This window comes from Mytilus trossulus, chromosome 11, assembly GCF_036588685.1.
Source record: "Mytilus trossulus isolate FHL-02 chromosome 11, PNRI_Mtr1.1.1.hap1, whole genome shotgun sequence".
In the NCBI taxonomy this organism is placed as follows: Eukaryota; Metazoa; Mollusca; class Bivalvia; order Mytilida; family Mytilidae; genus Mytilus; species Mytilus trossulus.
Window position 1 is genome coordinate 36,992,082 of NC_086383.1, and position 25,288 is coordinate 37,017,369.

The 25,288-nt window shown below is 33.4% G+C and overlaps 2 protein-coding genes across 2 annotated transcripts in view; one reads left to right on the forward strand and one right to left on the reverse strand.

Moving 5' to 3' along the window:
- Positions 1-1,125: 1,125 nt before the first annotated feature.
- Positions 1,126-25,288, reverse strand: part of LOC134690341 (asialoglycoprotein receptor 2-like) — a 28,897-nt gene continuing 4,734 nt past the window's right edge. Inside the window, exons 3-8 of the mRNA XM_063550308.1 lie at positions 17,579-17,707; positions 10,603-10,764; positions 9,265-9,344; positions 7,982-8,093; positions 2,638-2,872; positions 1,126-1,210 (exon numbers count right to left, since the gene is read on the reverse strand). Of these exons, the coding sequence (XP_063406378.1) occupies position 1,210; positions 2,638-2,872; positions 7,982-8,093; positions 9,265-9,344; positions 10,603-10,764; positions 17,579-17,707 (719 nt within the window). The 3' untranslated portion in view covers positions 1,126-1,209. The remainder of the gene's footprint in view (positions 1,211-2,637; positions 2,873-7,981; positions 8,094-9,264; positions 9,345-10,602; positions 10,765-17,578; positions 17,708-25,288) is intronic.
- LOC134691503 (uncharacterized) lies at positions 18,508-23,852 on the forward strand. Its single transcript, XM_063552040.1, has one exon. The coding sequence runs from the start codon at positions 18,508-18,510 to the stop codon at positions 23,704-23,706; it is 5,199 nt and encodes a 1,732-aa protein (XP_063408110.1). The 3' UTR covers positions 23,707-23,852.

Genomic DNA, 25,288 nt, shown 5'->3' on the forward strand with positions numbered 1-25,288 from the left:
TTATTTATATGTTCATAATTACAAATTAAATTTAAAGATTTAAGTTATCACCGTTCAAACCAAACATACCAGCCAAATATAACTACTTAACAGAATAATACTTTGCATTTTACATTCATCAGGAATAATTAAACCCAAAAACAGTTGAAAACCTAGTATGCACAACCTGTGTAAAGCCCAATGGTGACGTTTTGTGTGTTTGCATCGTCTAAAGTCCAAACAACATATAGATAAATTATAAAAGGAATATGTTGAACAATTTTTCGTAACGACTGTATGTGTTACAACGAAATGAGAATTCGCAATCGATTCATCACATGTTCCATAATGTTATGTATAAAGCGGATCAAACAATACAAAGAGATGGTGTTCAAAGGAGAATCTTGTTATCTTAAAGCAACCTTCTCGTCATAAATTTTAAGCCTAATAGTTTGTTTACTTTTGTTTGGATATTTTGATGTCAAGACTATAACATACGCACAAATCTAAAACAAATCTAAAACACATCCTTTTTTGTCTTCATCCTAGTATGTTACATCGGAAAATGTGAGCACTGAATTGCCATCCCTGCAAATTAGTCAGAATTGTTTTTCTAGTTGCACTGTGAAAACGTTAAAAGTTTTTGGAATTTTGTGTCAATAAAACTTCCGTTGTTTATGAGTGTTTTTTAATGAGCATATTGTTGACAAAAGAACCAATAAGATTTAATCATAATGTGTTGCTATTTTACAAATGTGATTTGATAGCAGCAAAGTAACAAGTTTTGTATTTTAGCCGTGTTTTTCTTTCTTTGTGTTTATCAATCATCACTTACTGGTCACATTTATATCGGTTTTAGATGAAAAAAAGCAACAGCAGATCTTTACTCTAAATTAAATGGTATCAACCGATTCGGAAGTAAGTAGCAATAAAAACTCTGAGGAAACCGTAAATCTCCAGATAGAACAAGGCATGGTGTGTTGATAGGAAGTATGTCTCCGACAATACAAATATCAGCGTCGTTTAAATCGACACTCAATTGGGCATAGGACACTTTTCAGTTAGTATTTGTTGAATTGATTTGGTATTTAAAGATATCAGACCCTAAAATATATTGGTGGTCAATAGAAAAACAAATATGCGAAATAAACTTTGCTTATTATTTTATTGAATCTTATCAGAATGTCTCATTACACGGCCTTGCTCTGAAACTGATCATTGCTACTGTTATCTACAAAAGATTAAACATAAGCTTATATTATACTCCGTGACTGAATTAAACAAAAAAGAATATAACTGTGCGTAAGCCTTATTTTAGTACTAGTATTGTCATCTGATTAAGTCATGTCGATTATAAGATACACAGTTTTCTTTGCTTTCAAAATGTTTCTGTTTGAGCCCATCGCCCTGGAACTTATCAATTATTTATAATATCAATTATTCGGAAAACAAAAGGTACTGGTATGGAACAGCATTGTCAAATATTAGGTATAGATAAATTTGATTTCTTTGATTCGCTGTTTTACCTCATGTTCGCTAACAAACTGAAAATGTACCTATACACCCTATTTTAAGTCCAGATTCTCAGTATTGGTATTGTCATCTTAGAAAATCTTACTAATTAAATTACTACAATAGGGAACATATTGACAATGATTGAATTTAGAAGTGTTCATGCTATGATTACGACACGTGCATATACCAAACTATTTTAAATACACCGTTTAGTGATGCGCCTGTCAGATGTGGAACAGATAAAGTAATAGGTAACAGGTGAAAATATCATTGCTATCGGTATTGCATTCCACCCGTTACTTTTTAATTATTACCTATATTAATTATTTGGAAAACAAACGGGTCTAGAGTGTTGTAATTTTTAATCTACACCATTGTCCTGTATTAGCTGTATATAAAGTTAAATTCTTTGATTTGTCGTTTTTACACAATGACGGCTGACAAATTTGACCTCGTTTTTCTAGTATTATAGATGAAAATACTTATACCTAAAAATATATATTTACGTAATGAGTGAATACGTAAATATCAAATCAATAAAACATTGATTGAATTGCAATTATGTTTTCACTTATTTTTGTAATAGTGAAAGTGAAAGCCAAAACAGATACTTGCCATTTGGGCATTAATTGAGATAACAATAAGTACGGGATACAATATTAAAAAAAAAATCATCATCATGCTACCAATTTGTTGTCTGAAAAAAATAAGTTCGATATTTGTTCTTATTCTAAGATGTTGACAATCCAACATATGTAGACCTTCTATCACACATGTGTTTGCTTTATCATGATCTTTATAAACTATTTCTTTGAATTTACGTTCGTTGTTTGTTTGTTGTTTCCTATATAAGATTTCACACCTACGTTTATTAAGGTCAGTGAAGTCAAAATTTCTGTTAAAAGTCTATTCCATTCCACAAACATTTCAATGTAAATAGTTTGTATTAATTATTTGCTTACTAATCAACAGAAAAAAAGTTGTGGTCAAAATGAAATATTACTATTATGTTTAGGAATATGTGTTAGTACTTACATATTTAGTATGTGCTTTGAAACAAATGACAGAACACTTTTAATTATTGTTGATTAAATGGATGTAAGAAATGTCATTTGTTGTATAGGATTATGTATAAAAACTGACCAAATTTCACAAAATGCTTGGCATCTATTAAACCTGCATGCCTCATCAAACCATTGGAATGATCCTAACGGATATAATGAAGCACAGTCCACATCAATTGTACCTCCCAATGTGTCAACATTATCTGGTTGCCTGTTCGTTCCTTGAAACCAATCAGTGTATATTACTGGATGTCCCGATATCCATTCAAATGTGCCTTCAGTCTGTATGTCTGTTAGACCTATCCACCAATGATCTAAAAATATGATAACCGTTAGTCGACATTGATTCACTTCCTAAGTGATGATACGAATCGAAAGAACATTAATATCACAAGAAACATACTTTATGTAAATGGACAAGATAATTCTTATGAAAAAAAAATGATGTATAAATTATGACAGTCACTCGTAAATTGGTTCAAAGCAATGAGTCACGTTTTTGAGTCGACAACCTCAAATTGTTCATCAGTCTCCATGTCATCCAAAAATTCGTTACAGGTTAGAACTTTAACATCTCACACAATTATGCTACATTATTAGTAATGATATCGGTGTATCACAATCTACAAATTGATACGATTCTGACAGCAACATTGCAATGCACACACTTTGTATACATAGAAATCGACTTATCTATTCATAATATGGTGGTGATGGTAGTGCATCACAGGGTAATTTTATGCATCTAGTGAATGGGACTGTCCTATGAGTGGCTTATGCCGCTGGCTAGCAAAAGCTTTTTGCGAAAAGAAAGCCAAGTGAGTAAGTCTTTCCTGCCAGTACATAGCCTCTGCATTATCAAGTCTTCAGCAGTAGCCTCCTCACGGTAACTGATTGCATAAATTATTCGAATCTGTTGGGGATCTTGGAGCAGCAGCAAGGGCCCCAGAAATGCAGTGTGCAGGATCATGTAAATGTGGACTTGCCCTAGAACTCATTAACCTTTCCGCAACTATGGGGGAAATAGTCGGCCAGGAGAGGGTCCTAGCCATGTTACATCAATTTCTCTAAGATAAATCCACGGACAGATCAGACTCGTAAGCCAAGGAGAGCAACTATCTACTTGAAGAAAAACCATTAACAAATAACCTTGGTCCATCAGGTTGGAGGTTGAGCTAGGGAGTAATATCCCCTACTCATAAAACAACAACTGCTTACGGAAACAAGGATTAGAAAAAAAAATTCCCTCGTCTCCTAACATCAGAAGACCAGCAGATTTCTGCGCATATGAATGGAACCAGTGAAAGCAAACAGAAAGCTAGTCACATGAAAAGTATTCTGAATGCGAGAACCAAACTTAAATCGGGCCGTTCGATTGTCCGTACCATGTATGAGACGGAACAAAAAGCCCAAGTGTTAAGAGAAATGGAGGAAAACAATCTGCAAATTCTAAGTATGAGTAATTGTAGTTGGACGGGGTTTGGAAACAACTTGACAAATACAGGTGATACAATCATAAACTCTGGGAGAAAAGACGACAAACACCAGGCAGGAGTTGAAATGATCCTCAACAAATCAGCTTCTAAATCACTCGTTGCGTATAAAAAGTTATCAAAGGTACCAGGATTATAGTTCAATTCGCCAGACGCGTGTTTCGTCTACATTATAAAGACTCATCAGGGACGCTCAGATCAACATAGTAATAAAAGCCAAACAAGTACAGATTTGAGGAGCATTAAGAACCAAACATTTCAAAAAGTTGTGACACCCGTCGTGTTGCTTAGGTGATAACAAATACGGTAAATACTCAAATTCGGTAGGTCACCTTCATGAAAGGGAAGTGAATTGTAGTTACGACGTAAGGAACATATCCGATATCATTTGTGAAACGGTTATTCCTATCATAAGCTATCAGCAGAACTATTTAAATCAGATCCAGCCTTAACAGAAAACATTCTTCGCACATCATTCAAAAAGATTTGGTAAAATATCAACATACCTAAAAACTGGTAAGAAGGTAACAGCATTAGCCTGGTTAAAAAAGGCAACCTCACAAACTGCAATAACTGGAGAGAAATCACCTAACTACCAATCCAAAATAAATGTTCACCAACATACTAATAGACAGAATCAAAAAAAATATCGACAACAAACTCAGAGAAGAACAGGCAGGCTTCAGAAAAGAAAACAGTTGTTGCCACCACATATTTGAGTTACAAAACATCATCGAACTGAGCTCAGAAAGTCAAATACAACTGATAATTAACTTTAAAGCCTTTGTTATCATTCACAGAGAACGCTAAAGATGCTATGGATTATCAGCAAGATAGTACAGCTTATCAAAATGTTCTATACAGAATTCAGATGCACTGTAGGAACCTCATCAGATATTGGTTTTCTAGTAAAATCCGAAGTTAGAAAAGGCTGTGTTATGTCTTCCCTTCTATTCATAATAGTTGTCAATTGGGTAATGAATTCTACCATCAGCAGTAACAACACAGTTATCAGGTGGACTCTTTATAACTACCTAACATATAGACTGGACTATAGAGGTGAGCTAGCCTTATTGTCACATCTAGACACACACATGCAAGACAAAACCACTAAGTTACAAAAGAATGCAAGTATGATTGGATTGAATATAAACATAAAGAAATCATAAGTCATGCATCGTTACACCTCATAACCTCCTGTAATAGATTTGAGTGGGACACTCTTAGATTGCAATCCATAGTAACATCTGAAGGAGAAGCAAACAAAGAAATTACAGCGAGAATAGAAAAAGCAAAAACTGCACTTTTAAAACTAAGACACATCTTGAAGTCAAGCAACATTAATAAGAACACCAAACATAAACTATATAACAGTTGTGTACTAGCAGTGCTACTATATAGGGCAGAATGCTGTTGAATGACAGTAACAGACACCAATAAGCTCTCCCGTTTTCAAAACGGTTGTCTTCGAAAGATATTAAGGACATTAAGGCAGCGTAAGGTCACCAACAAAAACTTCCATGAAACAACAGGATCCAACAAGACTGATACTCTATGGAGATGGCTTGGCCATGTTCTTAGAACACCAGTGGAGGACTTGACCAGAGGCGCCCTGTGATGAACACCTGGGGAAAAAAGAAAGAAAGGACGCCCTAAAAAACTGGGAGATGAACGGTTGAAGCTGAAATTAAAGAAGAATATGGAATCAGCTGGGGTGAAATAGAAAAAACAAGCATATTTCAGAGATGCGTACAAAGATCTAATCCTTGATCTATGTGCCTCCAGGTATTATAAGGACTAGGTAGGTAACTTGATAAATACTTCTGATATGACAAGATTAATAATGCATACTATAGAGTAAGGCATATAATTCACGACACGCACTGTAAGATAAAATGACAAAATGACACATAAATAAACAATTAAAGATTACCGTACGGCATTCAACAATAAGCCAATACCGCATAATCAGAAATTTCAATGTTAATTAATTGAATAGAAAGAACTAGCGGCCATATTTATGTACAACATATTAACGAATGTTGCAATAATACAACATGCATTGACAATTATTCTTAGTGCTGTAAGCAAGCTAAATCCAGACCAAACTTCAGCTGTAGCATTTGACCAACCGATTTTCACAGTAGCAACACTAATACAGTGTAACTGCCCTCATATGTATAGTAAGGAAAACATAATGCGCGGTGACCTACACACAATAATGGCTACGTTCGACGCTCTCGATAGATAGTTAGCTTGAAGAAAGTGAATTGACTACTGTTTTAGTAAATGCATAGGTTACTTCACCAGACACAGCCGAACTTTTTTATATATTGAAGCTCTCTCAAAGATCATCCCTTGGTTCTTTTTTTTAGATCACACTAACTGTTCACGATTGCTGCAAATTCATCTGCGTGATATACTTCATTTAACCAAAAACGAATCCAGAAACCCACAGAGAATTTCTTCGCGGCAACTGTGTTGTCAACAGGAAAATTGTTATTTTTTTCTAAGGTCATTACCTGTAACTGTCAAAAATAAGAACTGACCAAAGACGCCGTTTTGAGTTAAATCGGCCATTTTTCATTTTATAGTTAATGTCACATGTTAAATTAAAAAATGATATGTTCGTATATACGTTATTGTTTTGAAATAAATGATCCATTACTTTTTAGATAATTCCATACCATACTTTAACAAACATCAAATTTTGACATGTTAAACGGCATCATTTTGAATATATATATATATAGCCGCCATTTTGAAAATATAATCTATGTACCAAGGTAATAATAATACATTGCAGGACTTTGTTGATATCAAATGATCAGTTTTTACGGATTTGATCATTTTGTATTACACAATGATGGTGTATATATACTTAAACTGCCAAATTCTGACATTTTGACGCACCATTGATGCCATTTGAATGCTTTCTGTATTATAAAGTTTAAGAAAATAATAATTGACATATCTTAATTGTATTTCCTTAGATTTGTGACATCTTCTGGACTCATTAAATTTGGAAGACTTCCATCAAGTGAATATTGTTATACTTTTGTCGGTCATTTTGAAATTGGCAGCCATATTTGATTTTTTTTCGTGGCTCCATATCTGAATTTTGTCTATATCCCTTAAACTTTATCTATGCCAAGTGTCCTGCTCTTACCATAAAGTGATCAATTACTCTGATATCCGCTGGACTAGAACAGCAAATATTAAACATGTTATTGATATTCATGTGAATCTTATGTAACATTTAAACACGAATAATAGGAATTTTTCAGGTCTTCTATTGATTTAAAAATCTTGATGTTGTGTCAAAAGCTTTATCAAACACTTGACATGAGTTTTAAACCAAAATGATTCATAATTTAACATCAGATTCACATGATACTAACATGAACTGATTGCACGTGATTTTGATGTATTATTTCGTTTAAGTTGTGTGTTTTCGAGTGAATTGTGCACACTGGTATCATCAATCTTTCTCAGTGAATACAAATATTTTACATTTTTGTTATAACTTGAAAATAGAAACTCGTGTCTTATGTTTTCATTTCAAAGTTAACAAAAAATAACCATTTGAATCAAACAGCTTGATTTTACAAACTTAAACTCTGGAAACACGTACACTATCAGAAGAAAATATCGAAACAACAGAAACTCTGAAGTTCAACAAAAAAATCAAAATGTCAATGCAACACACACATATACGAATTACAAGATTATAACTGCCATTTAATGCTGGGTTGAACCTGCTTTTGCGGGTAAAACCGTTATGAAGCGTAAATGCAAAAACACACCAATACATAATTAACACTTGTGTTCTTAACCTTAAAAATATTTTAAATTCTGAAAAAAAAAAATCAATGAAAAGTGATTATATAAAACGGAACTGTTGGTCTCGTACCGCTCTAAAATACTTACCAGGAGCAGCTTGTCCTGTCGTTTTTATCAATGTAGCTACATATTTTAAAAAGTCATTTTCCTCCTTAGTTTCAATTGTGGTCAGACTTCCGTTTTGACTTTCACAATAAGCCTAAAATAGACAATTCTCAACTCAGCACACAGTTCTTTACAGTTGTTTACATATATTTAGGTAGTTCTTCGTCAATTTATCCCTTTTAAACCTCATGTATCAACAAATAATCAATATGTGGTTCGATTGATCTCCGTTTTCATTGTTAAAATCTGATAATAATGTCGAATTTTCCTCTTTCCTATGACATATTTTTATTGTGACGGCATACAAAAAGACGACCATGCCTGGTGACGTCACTTAGTAAAACATATTTTATTTGCAGATCATTTCGGAAAAAAAGGAATATTTTTGCTTGCACATTATTAGAAAATCATCGAAGAAACAGATTACACCATTAAATACCGTGTAATACGATATTCAACTTCTTTCGATGATTAAATCTTAAAAATTAAAAACTGGAGGCTCGCCGAGAAACATTTAAGTTCAACATATAAAAACGACAGTGCAACACACAGAGAAACGAAAATATGAAAACAGTTTCCATTTTCCTGACTTAGAACGGGTCATTTTAAGGAAAACGTGATGGGTTGAACATATCAATCAAATAGAGAACAGCTGTTAAATTTCTGACTTGGAACTTGCATTTTCTTATGTAGAAAATGGCGGATTTGACCTAGTAGTATAGCTAGCCAATTATTACACTTGTATGACAGTTGCATCTTATTCCATTACATTGTCAAAATTTCTAAATTAGGGGCAGATCAGTTACCATTGTATTAACACCTTAGTCACTAAAAAACCCATCACACATTACAAAGAAGAACAAACAGATATAGGAAGATGTGGTATAAGTGCCAATAAGACATCTCTCCATCAAAGTAACAATTCATAACAAATAAACCATTATAGTTCAATGTATGGCCTTTATGACAGAGCTTTGACTCATATATAACAGCAATCTATAAAGAGCCACAAAAAATACTAGTTAAAAACGGGTAAATTAACGCTCTAATCTATATAAAAGCGAGAAACCAGAAACACGTATGAACTATATGAATAGACAACAACTGTACATCAGATTCCTGACTTAGTTCACAAGAAAAAAGGTTTAAACCCTACCTGGAAATTTAGTCTGACTGTATTGAAAGGACACACAATCTCTAACAATATATAAGCATGCTGTCCAATAACAACCATTGCAGTTATGTAGCATAAAAACAAAAAATACCTTTGCTCGATACCAGGTAAATTTTCCACAGTGGAATTTGTATGTTGATTCACCAAAGTTAACGACAGTCTCTGGACATGCTATAAAATCAAAATGTCAAAGATTATTAATTTTATTTTGGCTTGAGCATATTGAATTCGGTCTAATTTACTAGTTTTAAAAATATATGTATGTTTTTGTATATGACGCCATGAAATGTAAAAAGATATAAAAACCTCAAATATTTAAGCAGTGCATGTCAAATATTTTACAGACTCGCATGCTGATGATTGATTTGTTCAATGAAGATATTAATATAGTTAAGAACATGTTCGACATGCAAATAACTAATACATTTAATACAACAACTGTTGTTTGCGTTTGTGAACAAGGTACTTTTTAAGATAGTTAGGTGATAGCACAATATAGTTTGATATGTGAAGGTTCATAGTTTCACAATACATTAAATGTAATGCCGTCGCGTACAGTGTTGTCGTTATGTTTGGTAACGGTAATTTTACGTTTTTTTTACGCATTATATTATTACGTCTTACTTTTTTTCCATTTAGTGCAGCTGCATAATACAGCATGGTTTATATGTGCGGTTTGCTACGTATAGAACCGAAATGCAGAGTCAGTGCATTTGTCTTTAAAGAGGGACGAAATATACCAGAGGGACAGTCAGACAAATAAATCAAAAATAAACTGACAACGCCTGGCTAAAAAATAAAAGACAGACAAACAAAATGAATAATACAAATAACACAAAATAGAAAACTAAATAATAAGCAACGAGTGTTGTTTTAAAGTGCAGTTAATTCCAGTAATAAATTTCCAAAGCCGTGTTTGGAAAAACTATTTGGAGTTATGGTTCTGAATTTTTTCTCAACTTCGTACTTGTTTGACTTGATCTGAGAGTCACTGATGTGTCTTGTGTAGACAAACGCGCATCTGGCGTTTTAAATTATTTTAGGTGTTTCTTGTCCACACACGTTATATATCAGCTGTATGATGGATAATTCTAGTAACCAAATTAAACAAATATATTCTAATGCATATTATATTTCTACGTTTGTACGTTTGGGGTTCTTTTTGTTTATTCTTTAGTTTTTTATGTTGTGTCATGCGTAGTATTGTTTGTCTATTTGTCTTTTTCATTATAGCTATGGTGTTGTCAGTTTATTCTCGATTAATGAGTTTGACTGTCCCTTTGGTATCTTTCGTTTCTATTTGAGATATGCATTTATATAGTTATCAGTTTTGAAACATCTAACACATGCGATAAAGGTGAATTGGACAGCAACACACGTAGTAATACAACACCGTAGGCGACGTCAATATGTTTATAAAAGTCCGTACCAAAGCATATTGGAATATATCCACTCAATCCATTATGTTCGCAAGTGAGTGATTTACTTCCTAGGAGCTGATACCCATTATCGCAGGAAAATGTTACAGTAGCACCAACTCCTTTTCCCTGTATCACAGCTCTGCCGTTCTGAATCTGTATATCCTCACATACTGCAATATACATGTGTATCTGATAGTCAAATCATATATGTATTATGAAAAAAAAAGAAAACGTGTATGCGATACTATGTTATTGTTAAACGTATAAAGGGATACATTCTCCATGTGAAAAAAGCTAGTATTCATGTATGCAGTAATTCTCTTCCAATGGCAAGACGATACCTACTCCATGTAAAGGCGTTACAGTAATGTTGCTACAAAGATATGAAAATAAAATATTGCGATGCAGATATTATGTCAGTTGTCGAAAAGTTGGTTGTAATAAGTGAAACAAAATTGATGAATTTTGTATAGAAAAGGGCGACTGCGAAATAATAAGTAAAAGGTTTGTGTTTCATACGTTTTTCGTCGACTCATGTTCCTTTGGTTAAATGTCTTATATTCCTGGCATTCCTTTAAGTTATAAGTTGGCATGCATAAACACATAGCGGAATATAACAGTAACTAAATAGGTACTTCATAAGTTGAAGTTGAGCAGCAAAGTAAAAAATACAGATAATTAAAAAGTTGGAGATAAACAGTGAAAGAACGATACAGGTATTAATACTTGAGAAGATGGAGATGGACAGTAAATTAACGAAACAGACTAGTTAGATATAAACATCATAAAAAATGATATAGGAACTTAAAATTATATTTTTTTTTGGAATTTCGATGTTTCAACGCCACCTCTTAGAACCGGTTTAATGTTTCTTGTTCGTTGAAGACAGTTTATTTGGCAGATGAAGCCAGCTTGCCCTGGGAAAACCACTGACCTTTGATAAGAAAACTTACTATCCTAGTCAATTAAGATTTATGTCGAGTTTACCAGATCGAACGGGGTCAGAACTCACAACCTACATTTCTTACCAACGGTTACTGGCAACGGTTGCTTGAAAGCATAATCGAGTGCACACAATATTGTTTATTATGAATACAAGAAGTAACCAAATGAAATTAGTACCAAATAACAGCCATAAATTCTCAAAATATTTCTGTATATGCTTCATAAAACATACGTTGATATTACGTCTATACATCAATTGTTTCTCAAAGTTAAATGACGGCTCCTAAGTGCGTACTTCGGTTTGTACTGCAGCAAATCGTGATAACTCCAATGGGGAAGATAACTTAGAAATAATGTTTGTCTATTTATTTGTGTTTATAATAATTAAGATATGACTTTAAGATATATATTGCAGTTCAATGTGAGGATGTACAGATTGAAATGAGGAAAGCCATTCTGAATGGCAAAGGGGTTGGTTCTACTGCAACTTTTTCCTGCGAAAACAAAATGGGTATTTACTTCTAGGAAAAACAGTACTAAGTTATCAAAATACACGTTACAAACGTTGATGCATTAAAATTAACTATTCATCACCAACCTCGAATGTATATGTATTACTTTACTGTTCTTCTCTAGCTCCTTAAATACATAGGGGTCTTAGTGATTGAGTGATCAAAGTAGTTACTACTATACAAATTAAAAGACAAAAATAAGCTACAACATGTAAACTACAAAACAAATTTTAAACCTATATACATTTTGTTCGTAACAACTTTATCAGGCAGGGGCGTTACTTAAACAAGTCATTTTTTTAATTACTTTTGAAAATAAATATTTTTTTATTTTAAAAATAATAAAATTACTTAATAGAGTTATTTTAATTTTCAATAGAAACATAGACCTAATGTAGTTTTCAGGATTTTAAACAACATTTTATATCATAGAATAAAGAATTTATCCGATTTGAGAGGAGTATAGAGATAAAGGGTTACTTTGAAAATGATGACAAAAATATTACTTGAATAAGTTATTTTAAACATTTAAGGCACATATGTAATTGATTTAGGTTACAAATTATAAATAACTTCGGGTCTTAATTAATTCACAAGTATCTATCTATTTATATCAGTGTACCTTCAAGATTTTAGAGGAAAATGATAATTTAATAGTCCCAAGAGACCAATCTTTGACCCGTAAGCGTCGGTATGAAAAATAACTGCGTCGGAAAGTTAATTAGTGTTTCTGAAAAATTAGTTTTTATATATCAAGGGAAAAATAACCAGATAACTGTGAACATTATTTAAAGCTAGTAAAATCTGTATTCTTTGACACCTAAAAAAATAATATTCAGAAAAATAACTTATATAAGTTATATTTGAATAAGCCTCGTTTTCAACATTACTTGTATAGGTAATTTTAATTGTAACTTGTTTAAGTAATGCCCCTGACTGTTTATATCAATATAAAATGATTTAGTGTTTTGTGTTAGGTTTTTATAAAACATGAACAAATTAAATTTATTTTAGCTGATATCGTAGTAACTTGACATCCTTCTTTTTTTTTTAAATTACCTGTATCTTCGCACTAGAAGTTTAAAAAAAAACCCATCTTACATGACTTTGCTATATAAATTTTAGAATCAGTTCATATATCTTTTTCGCAGTAAGCCGTGAAAAAGAAGAAAGCCTATAGTGGAAGTATGTTTCGTAAGATCGGATTCATGAAACATGTAAACCTGAACAAATTACCTAGAAACCTTTACCAACCGATAAAAATAATCCATAATTTTGTGTACAGAAATCAGTTGTAACTGATGCAAAAGACGCAACATAGTATTTACCGTAGAACAATGCCAGGAGTTAAAAGAGTCATATTGCATAAGTACAAAAATAGCGTCAAACTATTGTCGTAATCAGTGAAAAAATATGCTTGGATGAAAGAAGTCTGTCTAGCATTGCTGTACGATAAAAATATTTATGGATGGATATTGGTTAACATTATCCCTTGTAGATTATAACTACTTTATAAACTACTCGCGAGCTCGGAAAGTACACACATTTGCCAATATTGATTTAAAAACAATATATAGCGATATAAATTTAACGAAAAAGATGAAATTGATCATATTGTAATGATAATTTTTTCGACTCAAGAAATGGTTTTCGTTAGTGTCATAAGATTCATATTAATTCTTAGAGTAATATAATCAACAACTTTTTCTAATGATTACATCCATCCCGAAAAGGTCAGTAACAAAATATAAGGAAAAAGATAGATTGGTATTTTTACCACGTGTGTTGCGTTAAAGGAAACAAGTTTGCAATTTTAACGCATACAATTGATTACGAAACCAGCAGATACATTGTATTATGAAAAAATAACTTCTTATTATTCCAAATTCTATTTAAGTATTAGAAAACATTCTCTATTCTAAGTTATTTTTCTAAATATACACAAAACAAAGTAAAAACCAATCAGACAGAAACGCATATCTAAATTTAGAATCTACACGCATATTTCAGACGAATTGTGCACATCCTGCTACAAGCATGAAATTAGGCATAGACCTTCCGCAACCATTACTCTTTTATTTCAGATAGGGAGGCATTTGTAGAAAATGTTTCACTTCCAGTAAAATCCAAAATGGCGGACATCATACTTAAATCAGCCCTATATCGAAGGCTAGTACTGTGAAAAGTAAAATCACAAAAATACTGAACTCAGAGGAAATCAATCTGGAAAGTCCATAATCACATGGCAAAATCAAAAAACAAAACGCATCAAAAACGAATGGACAAGAACTGTCATATTCCTGACTTGGTACAGGCATTTTCAAATGTAGAAAATGGTGGAAGCACTTTTATTCGTTGGGTACCAATTTTCGTGGTTTTCGTGGATGACTTTATCCACGAGTTTAAGTGTCCAACGAAATAAAACAACCATTGTCCAATTGAAAGATCCCCTTCGGTAGGTTTGACTATTGGTATAACGTAGAGAAATATTGATTAATGCCAAATCTGAGAATACTTTAAAAGTAGTCACAGAACTACAACCGTCATGCAGGATTATTCCCATTTAATCATTTGGTTAAAACAAAATGAAATTACTCAAATACTGAAACATTTTTCAAATTACTACTATTTGGCTAGACATACATGTTTATTCACAGTTACCACCACATGCAAACACAGCAGTGCACGGGAGATCAGATTTTTTACATTAACAACGACCGCGACATCCACTGTATCTGTATATGTATGCATACGTTTTCGATACCAATTCTGGCTTTAATATAACGGTTTGAGAGAGCGCCGCCGATTTATTGACGAAGCGTTAGAGCAGATTTTATGTTCTCTACGCTTGATGCACGCACTACAGTATCGTCTCGCTGAATCGACGCGATCACTGTCTTTACACAGAATGAGTTTGAGTATTGTGGTGTTTTGCTGAGTGGAATGTCAAAACACTTAGAGCGATTCTTTACTAGATTTTCCACAATATTTGTTGCTTGGTATTATTCGAACTTCTTGGCAGTTATGTTTCTCATAGGACGTAATTGTCTTATAAATTCGTCTGGTTAAATAGCGGGAATCAGCCCAATAACCGCTTTGTACATAAATATCAACTTCTAGCTTGTTCGTCTTGCAATTGTATGGTTGTCCCAGTAAGGCAAGCATATTGGAGACACACCGTCCTCTCTTGCCTTGTAATCTATGGTGATAATATTTGCCGCTTGCCGTTGTATCCTCTCTAGCTTATTTGTGTTTGGTATCGTGTAGGGTCCCATACTATGGATCCATGTTCCATCTTTGATCAACGAGCGAGATGTGAGCTGGTTTTTTTTTTTGCAATCTTGTGGGCAGTATTTCAAGTTTCTTCTTTAAAAGCCTAGTGTTGAATTTGCTTTCTTTGCCACTTAAGCAAGTGAGTGGTCCTTTTGAGGTCTTCCGAAATTTGTAGGCCTAGGTACGGGTTATATTTAAGATGTTGTAGTATGTGTCCATTTAAACTGTAGATTTTATGGCTTTTGTTTCTAAGCTTAGGATGTAGTACTTTTTGGCATTGAACCGCATTCCCCAGTACACCCCCTTCTGACAAAATGAAGGAGTTCTTTAAAAATTATCCCACCTTGCCCCCTAAACACATGCCTTAGTATATTGCACGTTTTACATGCTGGAGAAAACTAGACCAAGTTGAAAAAATACCCTCAATCAGTCTTCTCTTTGGTGCAAATATTTATTTTCTTGATTCGCTAACCATCAATGGCTGATCAATCATCATTCTTTATGTCAATATCATATCTTCAAATGCCATCAATGTCTACCAAGCAGTTTTTTTTTCCTTTTCAAGCAATCAGAGGGTCCGAAACCACAATTATTTCGTATTGCATTTCTTTAAGAAGATAAATGGAAATTAAAAAATCACACCTGCGCTTTCTTAATGAAATTTTTACAGTGTGTTGTACTACCTTTAGGACAAATTATATCAAAATTATAGAAAAGTTCATGGGTTCTAACTCAAATTATGGACAATTTTATGTTTAGAGCGTCTTGAAATCTTTTAACAGCTTCCGAAGTGATAATTGTCAACCTTTTCAGTTTGACCAAAGTACTACTTTCATTTAAAAGTCTGAACCCAATTTTTTATAGTGTTATTTCACCCCCTTCTTGCAATATGAGGCATTTAAACATGGAGAAATACATTTTGAAGGGGTCTACAAATTAATGGCAAGTAACCACTGTCAACACTAGGGACTATATTTGTAAACAACGAAAATCAAGGGACGACAATTAAGGTATCAGATCTAATAGGATAGAAAAAGTTGACCAATCTTAAAACTTAATATGACCAAAGCTTAATACATTATAACACTGCTTACAAAGTTTCATACCAAAAGGATATATATTATAGACAATATGATAAAATTCTATACTCATCTATGCGTGTTAAATGTTGGCGTTAACATTTGGGGCTTCCAAAATTAAAATACTGCAAAATAATACTTTTAAATTTTTTAATATATCATTCATCATGTACTAAAAGCAATAGAGTACTCATCTGATTTATCAGACTTGGCATAATTATTCAAAAGTCAAATTTATATGAGCCTGCGCCTAAAAATTGAGGTTTTTCTATAAAGGGGGGCCTTACATGAAGATGTAATATTTTCAAGCAATTTTAAATTTGTGAAGCTTTTTGGTCACAAATAATCCTTACATATGTATTGAATGCACTTTAAATGGAAAGAACAGTTACAAATAACATAATATATTAGTTTAAAAGGGTCTTAGGCCAAGTAAGACTGGAACAAATTTAGGGGCAATTTAGGCCGTGCCACATATTTACATTACAAAATGCATATTGAGGCTATTAGAAATTAAAAAAATGTGTCTTTTTTATCATTTCTATACTCATGTGACATGATACAACAAATCGGAGCATAAAAAGACTCTGGCAATTAACTTTTCTTGCAGCCAGTATGGTCTGATACAAAGATGTTTGCCTTTTTAGTTAAAAACTTGCATGTAATTTTAGTAAAAGAACTAGATAAAGGCATAGAAACACAAATATTGAAACATGAAAACCTGACAAATAGAAAGTCAGGATGCCATTTATGCATCAATATTGCATCAATATTGAAAAAGTGTTCTAGAAGCATTGAAATCGTAATAATATAAAAAGATTAAACTTTTTATCGCTGATATACAATTCGATTTCTTTAATTTTACCATGATGAAAACAATAATCTCATGCATCTCCAAAACAGCAACAACGGTTGTGTTACGTACCAACTGTACCATATACGTAGCAAATTGTGAAACCTCTATCAAACTTACGAAGGTATAATTTGAATTTAACAACTTGGATAAATACAAAATAAATTCGATGTAAACCAACAAAACAAAGACAGAAAATCACTGAATTACAGGCTCCGGACTTGGGACAGGCACATTCTAGATAGTATGTTAACATGGTTAATTATATATTCTTCAATCATACCATTTCAACTGTAAGATAGCAATTATAATGCATACTTACAAACACAACACGATCTTTTACCACAGCATTTGCCTTTCTCTGTCCATCCTTGACCAAACATGTTAGAACAACTTAAATGTGTGTTCTTTCCGCATCTTCCATTTGACGCCTCACATCGACGAGTGAGTCCTTAATAAAAATACAATATTAAACATGTTCCTCGAAAAAACTTTAAAAGCAAATACAATGTAATTTACATACAAATATAGTGATAACTATTTTAATCCGTATGACTTTTTTCTTTCGAACTTAAATGTATGCAACACGAAATGACATAATGTGACACGAAATAATCGGTAAGCGCAAATGCTATGACCCCATACGTATAAAATAAAATAAAAACGAACTTCAAGGATAATTTAAAGCAGAAAGTCCCTTAGCAAATTGAAAAATCAAAAGCTCAAACACATCAAACGAATCGATAACAACTGTCATATTTGCGACTTGGTACAGACATTTTTTAATGTTTAAAATGATGGATTAAACTTGGTTTCAAATCTAGCAATACTTATCATTGTATGATAGTCGTATACAATTCCATTATTATAAGATCTTTGTATATAAATTACATTGTATTTTCTTTGACAAAAGATAATATTATAATTATTCTGATAAAATCTTTCAATGTTTCATTGATCAAATATTTTGTAATATAATGAAATAAAATACTTCATCGTACTTATCTTTTTTGCTTTATATGTTACCAAAAAAAAGGAATATGACAGACGCAAAACTCAAATTAATCCAAATCTTACTTGCCTGTTAAAAAAAAAGAAGAAACAAAGTGTTTTTTTCATAACAGCACAGTTAACATAAGTTTGGTCAAGCTGTATTTGAGCTTAAAGGTGTGTATCTCAATTAAATAAGTGTATAGCCAAGGTTCGAGGTTTCAAAACTATTTATGTCATTTTTTTTTTTAGATTATCAAGATGTCGGATTACCAATGGTCATCTGACGAGGAATGGTCCACAGAAATAACAGGTATTTCAGAAATTGCAACTTCAATATCAACATTAACTACAGATCAGCAAACACCAACAGTAGTTACTGGTGAAACAGAGACACCCACTGATCAACAAACACCAACAGTAGTTACTGATAGAACAGAGACACCCACTGATCAACAAACACCAACAGTAGTTACAGATGAAACAGAGACACCCACTGATCAACAAACACCAACAGTAGTTACTGATGAAACAGAGACACTCACTGATCAACAAACACCAACAGTAGTTACTGATGAAACAGAGACACCCACTGATCAACAAACACCAACAGTAGTTACTGATGAAACAGAGACACCCACTGATCAAGAACCACCAACAGTAGTTACTGATGAAACAGAGACACCCACTGATCAACAAACACCAACAGTAGTTACTGATGAAACAGAGACACTCACTAATCAACAAACACCAACAGTAGTTACTGATGAAACAGAGACACCCACTGATCAACAAACACCAACAGTAGTTACTGATGAAACAGAGACACTCACTGATCAACAAACACCAACAGTAGTTACTGATGAAACAGAGACACTCACTGATCAAGAAACACCAACAGTAGTTACTGATGAAACAGAGACACCCGCTGATCAACAAACACCAACAGTAGTTACTGATGAAACAGAGACACCCACTGATCAACAAACACCAACAGTAGTTACTGATGAAACAGAAACACCCACTGATCAAGAACCACCACCAGTAGTTACTGATGAAACAGAGACGCCCACTGATCAACAAACACCAACAGTAGTTAATAATGAAACAGAGACACTCACTGATCAACAAACACCGAAAGTAGTTAGTGATGAAACAGATACACTCACTGATCAAGAAACACCACCAGTAGTTACTGATGAAACAGAGACACCCACTGATCAAGAACCAACACAAGTAGTTACTGATGAAACAGAGACACCCACTGATCAACAAACACCAACAGTAGTTACTGATGAAACAGAGACACCCACTGATCAAGAACCACCAACAGTAGTTACTGATGAAACAGAGACACCCACTGATCAACAAACACCAACAGTAGTTACTGATGAAACAGAGACACTCACTAATCAACAAACACCAACAGTAGTTATTGATGAAACAGAGACACCCACTGATCAACAAACACCAACAGTAGTTACTGATGAAACAGAGACACTCACTGATCAACAAACACCAACAGTAGTTACTGATGAAACAGAGACACTCACTGATCAAGAAACACCAACAGTAGTTACTGATGAAACAGAGACACCCGCTGATCAACAAACACCAACAGTAGTTACTGATGAAACAGAGACACCCACTGATCAACAAACACCAACAGTAGTTACTGATGAAACAGAAACACCCACTGATCAAGAACCACCACCAGTAGTTACTGATGAAACAGAGACGCCCACTGATCAACAAACACCAACAGTAGTTAATAATGAAACAGAGACACTCACTGATCAACAAACACCGAAAGTAGTTAGTGATGAAACAGATACACTCACTGATCAAGAAACACCACCAGTAGTTACTGATGAAACAGAGACACCCACTGATCAAGAACCAACACAAGTAGTTACTGATGAAACAGAGACACCCACTGATCAACAAACACCAACAGTAGTTACTGATAGAACAGAGACACCCACTGATCAACAAACACCAACAGTAGTTACTGATGAAACAGAGACACCCACTGATCAAGAACCACCAACAGTAGTTACTGATGAAACAGAGACACCCACTGATCAACAAACACCAACTGTAGTTACTTATGAATTCGAAACCAGGATACACACTGATCAACTAACAAACACTGTATCAAAGTTAAAAAAAGGAAGAAAGGCTACCTGCAAAACGAAAAGAATAACGCATGCCACTAAGAGTGTCCCAAAGGTCAGAACGAAAATATCAAACCAAAGAAATCCTCCATCTGAAGTGTCATCTATGTTAGTTGATACAGAATTTCAAAGTAGTGATGACGACATACCATTGACACAATTAAGACCGCAGTTTATCACAGATAAAAACACTAAACACATTGAAGTTGACCACGATTCTTTGTATGACAGTGGTGACTCATACAAACCCTCAAAAGAGGAGTATAATAGCAGTGACTCCAACTTGTCTCCCCCTGCAGCTGATTCTGAAAGTAGTATGGAAGATTTGATGTTGCAAGGGAAAAAGAGAAAAAAGATTCTTAAAAAGAAACACACCAAACCGATTTTGAAGAAGGCAGTTAGAGAGAATACCTCAAAACCAAAATATTGCCGCACAGAGTTTGACAAGAACTTGGAAAATCAATCCGTTAGTAAGAACACACAAGAAAATACAAACACACTTTTTTCAACCCAAAAAGCAGGAGCAACAAGTATTCAACAAGATAAAGATGAAACATGCCATCAAAATAAAATGGCAGATGAAATTCTACAAACCCAAAAAGAATCAACAGACCAAGTTGATGACATTGCAATCTACACAGCAACACAAATGAGTGTACAGGAAGCAGCATTCAATGAATTTGTCATGACTCACCACGAGAAAAAACTTGATGATCTTCTTTTTTTGAACGGTTATGAAAGGAAGTCTGTAGACCCAGATGGAAACTGTTTTTTTCAGTCAGTATTGCATCACATTTCAAGCTCTGATTCAGTACAAAATTTCAGGCAAACAATTTGTAATCACATCACTGACAACGCTGCGGAATATGTTGGATTTTTTGCTATTTCAGACATGTCAGAATCATTTGATGAAGACATTGCCTGGATCGATTTCAGACAAGAGGTGGACTCACTAGCTATCAATGGAAGTTGGACAAGCAAGGCAGCTGATCTTCTGCCACTTGCTGTAGCAAACTGGAGTGGAAGAACTATTAAAATCTTTACAAGCTTATCTCATAGACCAATTTTGGATATAACACCAACATTGCATCACGAAACAAAAGGCGATCCAATCACTTTGGCTTATATTTCATCCGATAATACCACTATTTCTGAACACTATGATGCCTGCACTAAAATTCGTAACAAGAACGTGTTTATTCCGAATATTAGCGAGCCAGAGTTAGAAGATGGACAAAACCAGCAAGAAGGCTTGGCACTTCCAGATGAAAATATAATGAGGGGAAATGAAACAAATGAAGACAAAAACGATAGTCAGGACACCGAGAAGGAATATGATTCATTTTATCAAAGTCCTAAAGATGATAGCTTTGAAGAGCCTTCTAACACTCCTCACAAACCAAAGAAAAAAGGTAGACCTAAAGGAACCCCTCCAAGAAAAGCTCCAAATTTTATTACACCACCAAAAAAGTCTTTATTTAGAAAACGAAAAGCGACCCCTGAAACATGGAAAAAGAATATTAGGAAAAAACTTAGACTTTCAGGAAAGGAGTATATTTCAGTGAAAGGAACTGTTGTTGAAGAAAAAAAAGTAAAACCTATAGACTGTTCAAAATGCACTTTTAAATGTAGTTTTAGCATAGACGACGAGCATAGGCAGCAACTTTTCAAAACATTTTGGTCTCTGGACACCAACGACAGAAAGAAGGATTTTATCATCGCTAACACAACGCAAAAGAAAACCAGAACATATTTAGATGATAACAACGAACCTGTTCAAAAAAAGAAAAATGTTCACAGATCGTACTCACTAAACGTTGATGGAAACCATGTCAAAATATGCAAGAAGTTTTTTTTAACGACTTTAGGGATCAGTGAGACCTTTGCAAGCAATGCATTGCAGAATCAACAAGATGGCGTTTTTATTGGAGAAGATAAACGTGGCAAACATATGCCCCACAACAAAACAACCAAAACAGCAATGGAATTGGTAAGACGGCACATAGAGTCCTTTCCTGTAGTAGACGGACATTACACTCGCAAAGATTCAAATCGGAAATATTTGGGAGCAGACCTGAATATAAAACGAATGTACGAGTTATACATAGTACAATGTAAAGATCAAATTCCTGAGAAAGATATTGTCAGTCAAGCTGTGTATAGGAAAATTTTCAATGAAGAGTATAACTTTTCTTTTCATGTACCAAAAAAGGACCAGTGTGCAGTTTGCACAATCTATCATCAGCGAAACAATGAACGGACTCTTACAAATGATATAAAGAAAGCATACGATAAACATCAAGAAAGAAAAATCAAAGCCAGAGAAGAAAAGAAAAAAGATAAAGAGTCAGCAAAGAGTTCACCTGAACTTTTTGTGGGCACATTTGATCTGCAAGCAGTATTGCAGACACCATGCAGCTTAGTTAGTCAACTGTATTACATGAGAAAGTTAAACTGCTACAACTTGTCGATTTACAATTTGGCAAATAATAAGGCAACATGTTATCTTTGGTCTGAAGTAGATGCCCAAAGAGGGTCCTGTGAGATTGGTACATGTCTCTATCTGCAACTTTTATCCATGTCATGTTCTACCACCCATGCTATATTTTATTCTGATGCCTGTTCTGGACAAAACCGCAATCAGTTTATTGCATCGTGTTTGTTACATGTAGTTAATACTCACCAAACAATTAAAGTTATCGATCACAAATTCTTGGAAAGCGGTCACACTCAAATGGAGTGTGACAGCATGCACTCAGCAATTGAATTTGCCAAAAAGAAAACCGAAATATTTGTGCCTCAACAGTGGGCAACAGTGATGCGAATGGCCAGAAGAAAAGATCCTTACATGATTGTGCCCCTAAAATACGAAGATATATATGACTTTAAAGATCTTTCAAAGAAAAATATGAAATTCAGAAAAGAAGATGTTAACGGCAAAAAGATCAAATGGCTGAAGATAAGATGGCTAAGGTACACCAAAGAAAACGCAGACTGCATTTTATTTAAGTACAAGATGGATGATGAATTCCGCGAAATGAAAGTCTCTCTGACATCTACAAGAGGAAGGTCAACTGAAGAGTACCAGCTTGTAAAGAAATACACGTCACAACAGTCAATTTCAGCTGCAAAGAAAAAAGATTTAGTTGGGCTTTGCAAAAAAGGAATCATTCCTTCTGAATACCATGAGTATTACAAATCATTACCAGCTAACATAAATGTGAAAGACACTCTTGCTGAAACGGACGTTGAAGAAGAAAAAAATGACTCTTACCAGGATTAGACATGTTAGATATGACAGTTGTATGACATTGGATATTTTAAAGACCAGAATGCTGTATCAGGATATTATATCTCTGTTTCAATTTTGGTTTCCACGGATTTTTCAAACTTACATGTTTGCTTTATTTTGTTTTTGAAAAAGAACTTCAAGAAAGAAATTATATATGTTTGTTAGTCAAGTGTATATACAATTTCAATTACTATAACTATTAAAAAAAACATTGTTTTTCTGAAAATCATCACTTAAAATAGTTTAAAATGGATCAAATATGCATTATCTCTCAAACATAATTTTTTTTCATTTTTCTTATGCATTTTATACTTTTCCTGTAATGATAATATTGTTTTTCTTTATCTTACTGAGATAATATGAAATCTAAATGTAGATTAATTTTTGACAAATCGATACTCAAATGAACAGTATCTTACACATAACGCAAAATGGTACTTTACTTTTCAATTTTATTAAAATGATAAATGATCTTATTTTTAATACATTTTATTTTGCATTTCTAAAGATAGTTTTTTAATTATTTCCTCCAAACTTAATTCATGTATATATTCTTGCGTTTTTCTGGTCATATCAAATTGTAGATTATTAAATAGATTCTTGAGAACTAGAAAGAATTATCTGACAGCAATATGTAATTGCATTACAAACACATGTTGATTTTATAAATAAATATTTTAGCAATGCGTCTTATCAGTTGTAACTATCACCTGTCGTTAACATCTGGCATTAGTCAAAACACATAAAGTATGCCTACTAAGTGTATATGATAAAGAAGTGTTTATCAAATTGTATGCTGAAATGGTTATTACGGGATTATGTTTCTTTAATTAGACACGTATTGATTTACCTTTTTGCAGAAAATTGGGAATGTTAGGTAAATAATAAATGAAAAAAAAACTTTTTTTAAATTAACCAAAATATAGAATTTTTTAGATACGACTTTTTGGCATTAACCCCTCGATATATGCCCTTTATTTACTTAAATCTACAACCAAATTTGTCTCAAATCTATGTCCTTTCATCGACGTGAAACATAACAAAACGTGAAGTATATGACGTGACTACATAAAATGAATGCTGGCGGATTAGGACGCTATTCAAAATGAAGGATACATTATATCTAATAAGCGAAAGAAGGTATTTGAAAGGACCTAAATCCAGAGGCGTTTTTGGCGGACATGACATTGTACAGATTGGAAAGGCCAAAAAAGAACTTCACAATTTGGGAGTTAACAAAATTTGTTGAGGAATGGAAAGTGCCGTTTTCTGACAGATTGGTAAACAGTTTTTGTCGCTTATGATCAATGATCTAAATGTATATAAAGAAAATCTCAAGACTTAAATAACAATCATTGGAAAGTTTAGACAACGAACAAGTATTCCGAACTTATTAGACGAGCACAATTTAAGCATTGCAAAACAAATTTTAAAAAGATTTCAAACATAATAAAATACAAATTTAAGACTTTATCTTTTTTAACCTATTTGTGGATGGCGTCAGGATTGAAAATCGGTTACAGATTTGAGACTGAATCATTTTAACGGAAAAAGATAATCGATTGACGTCACG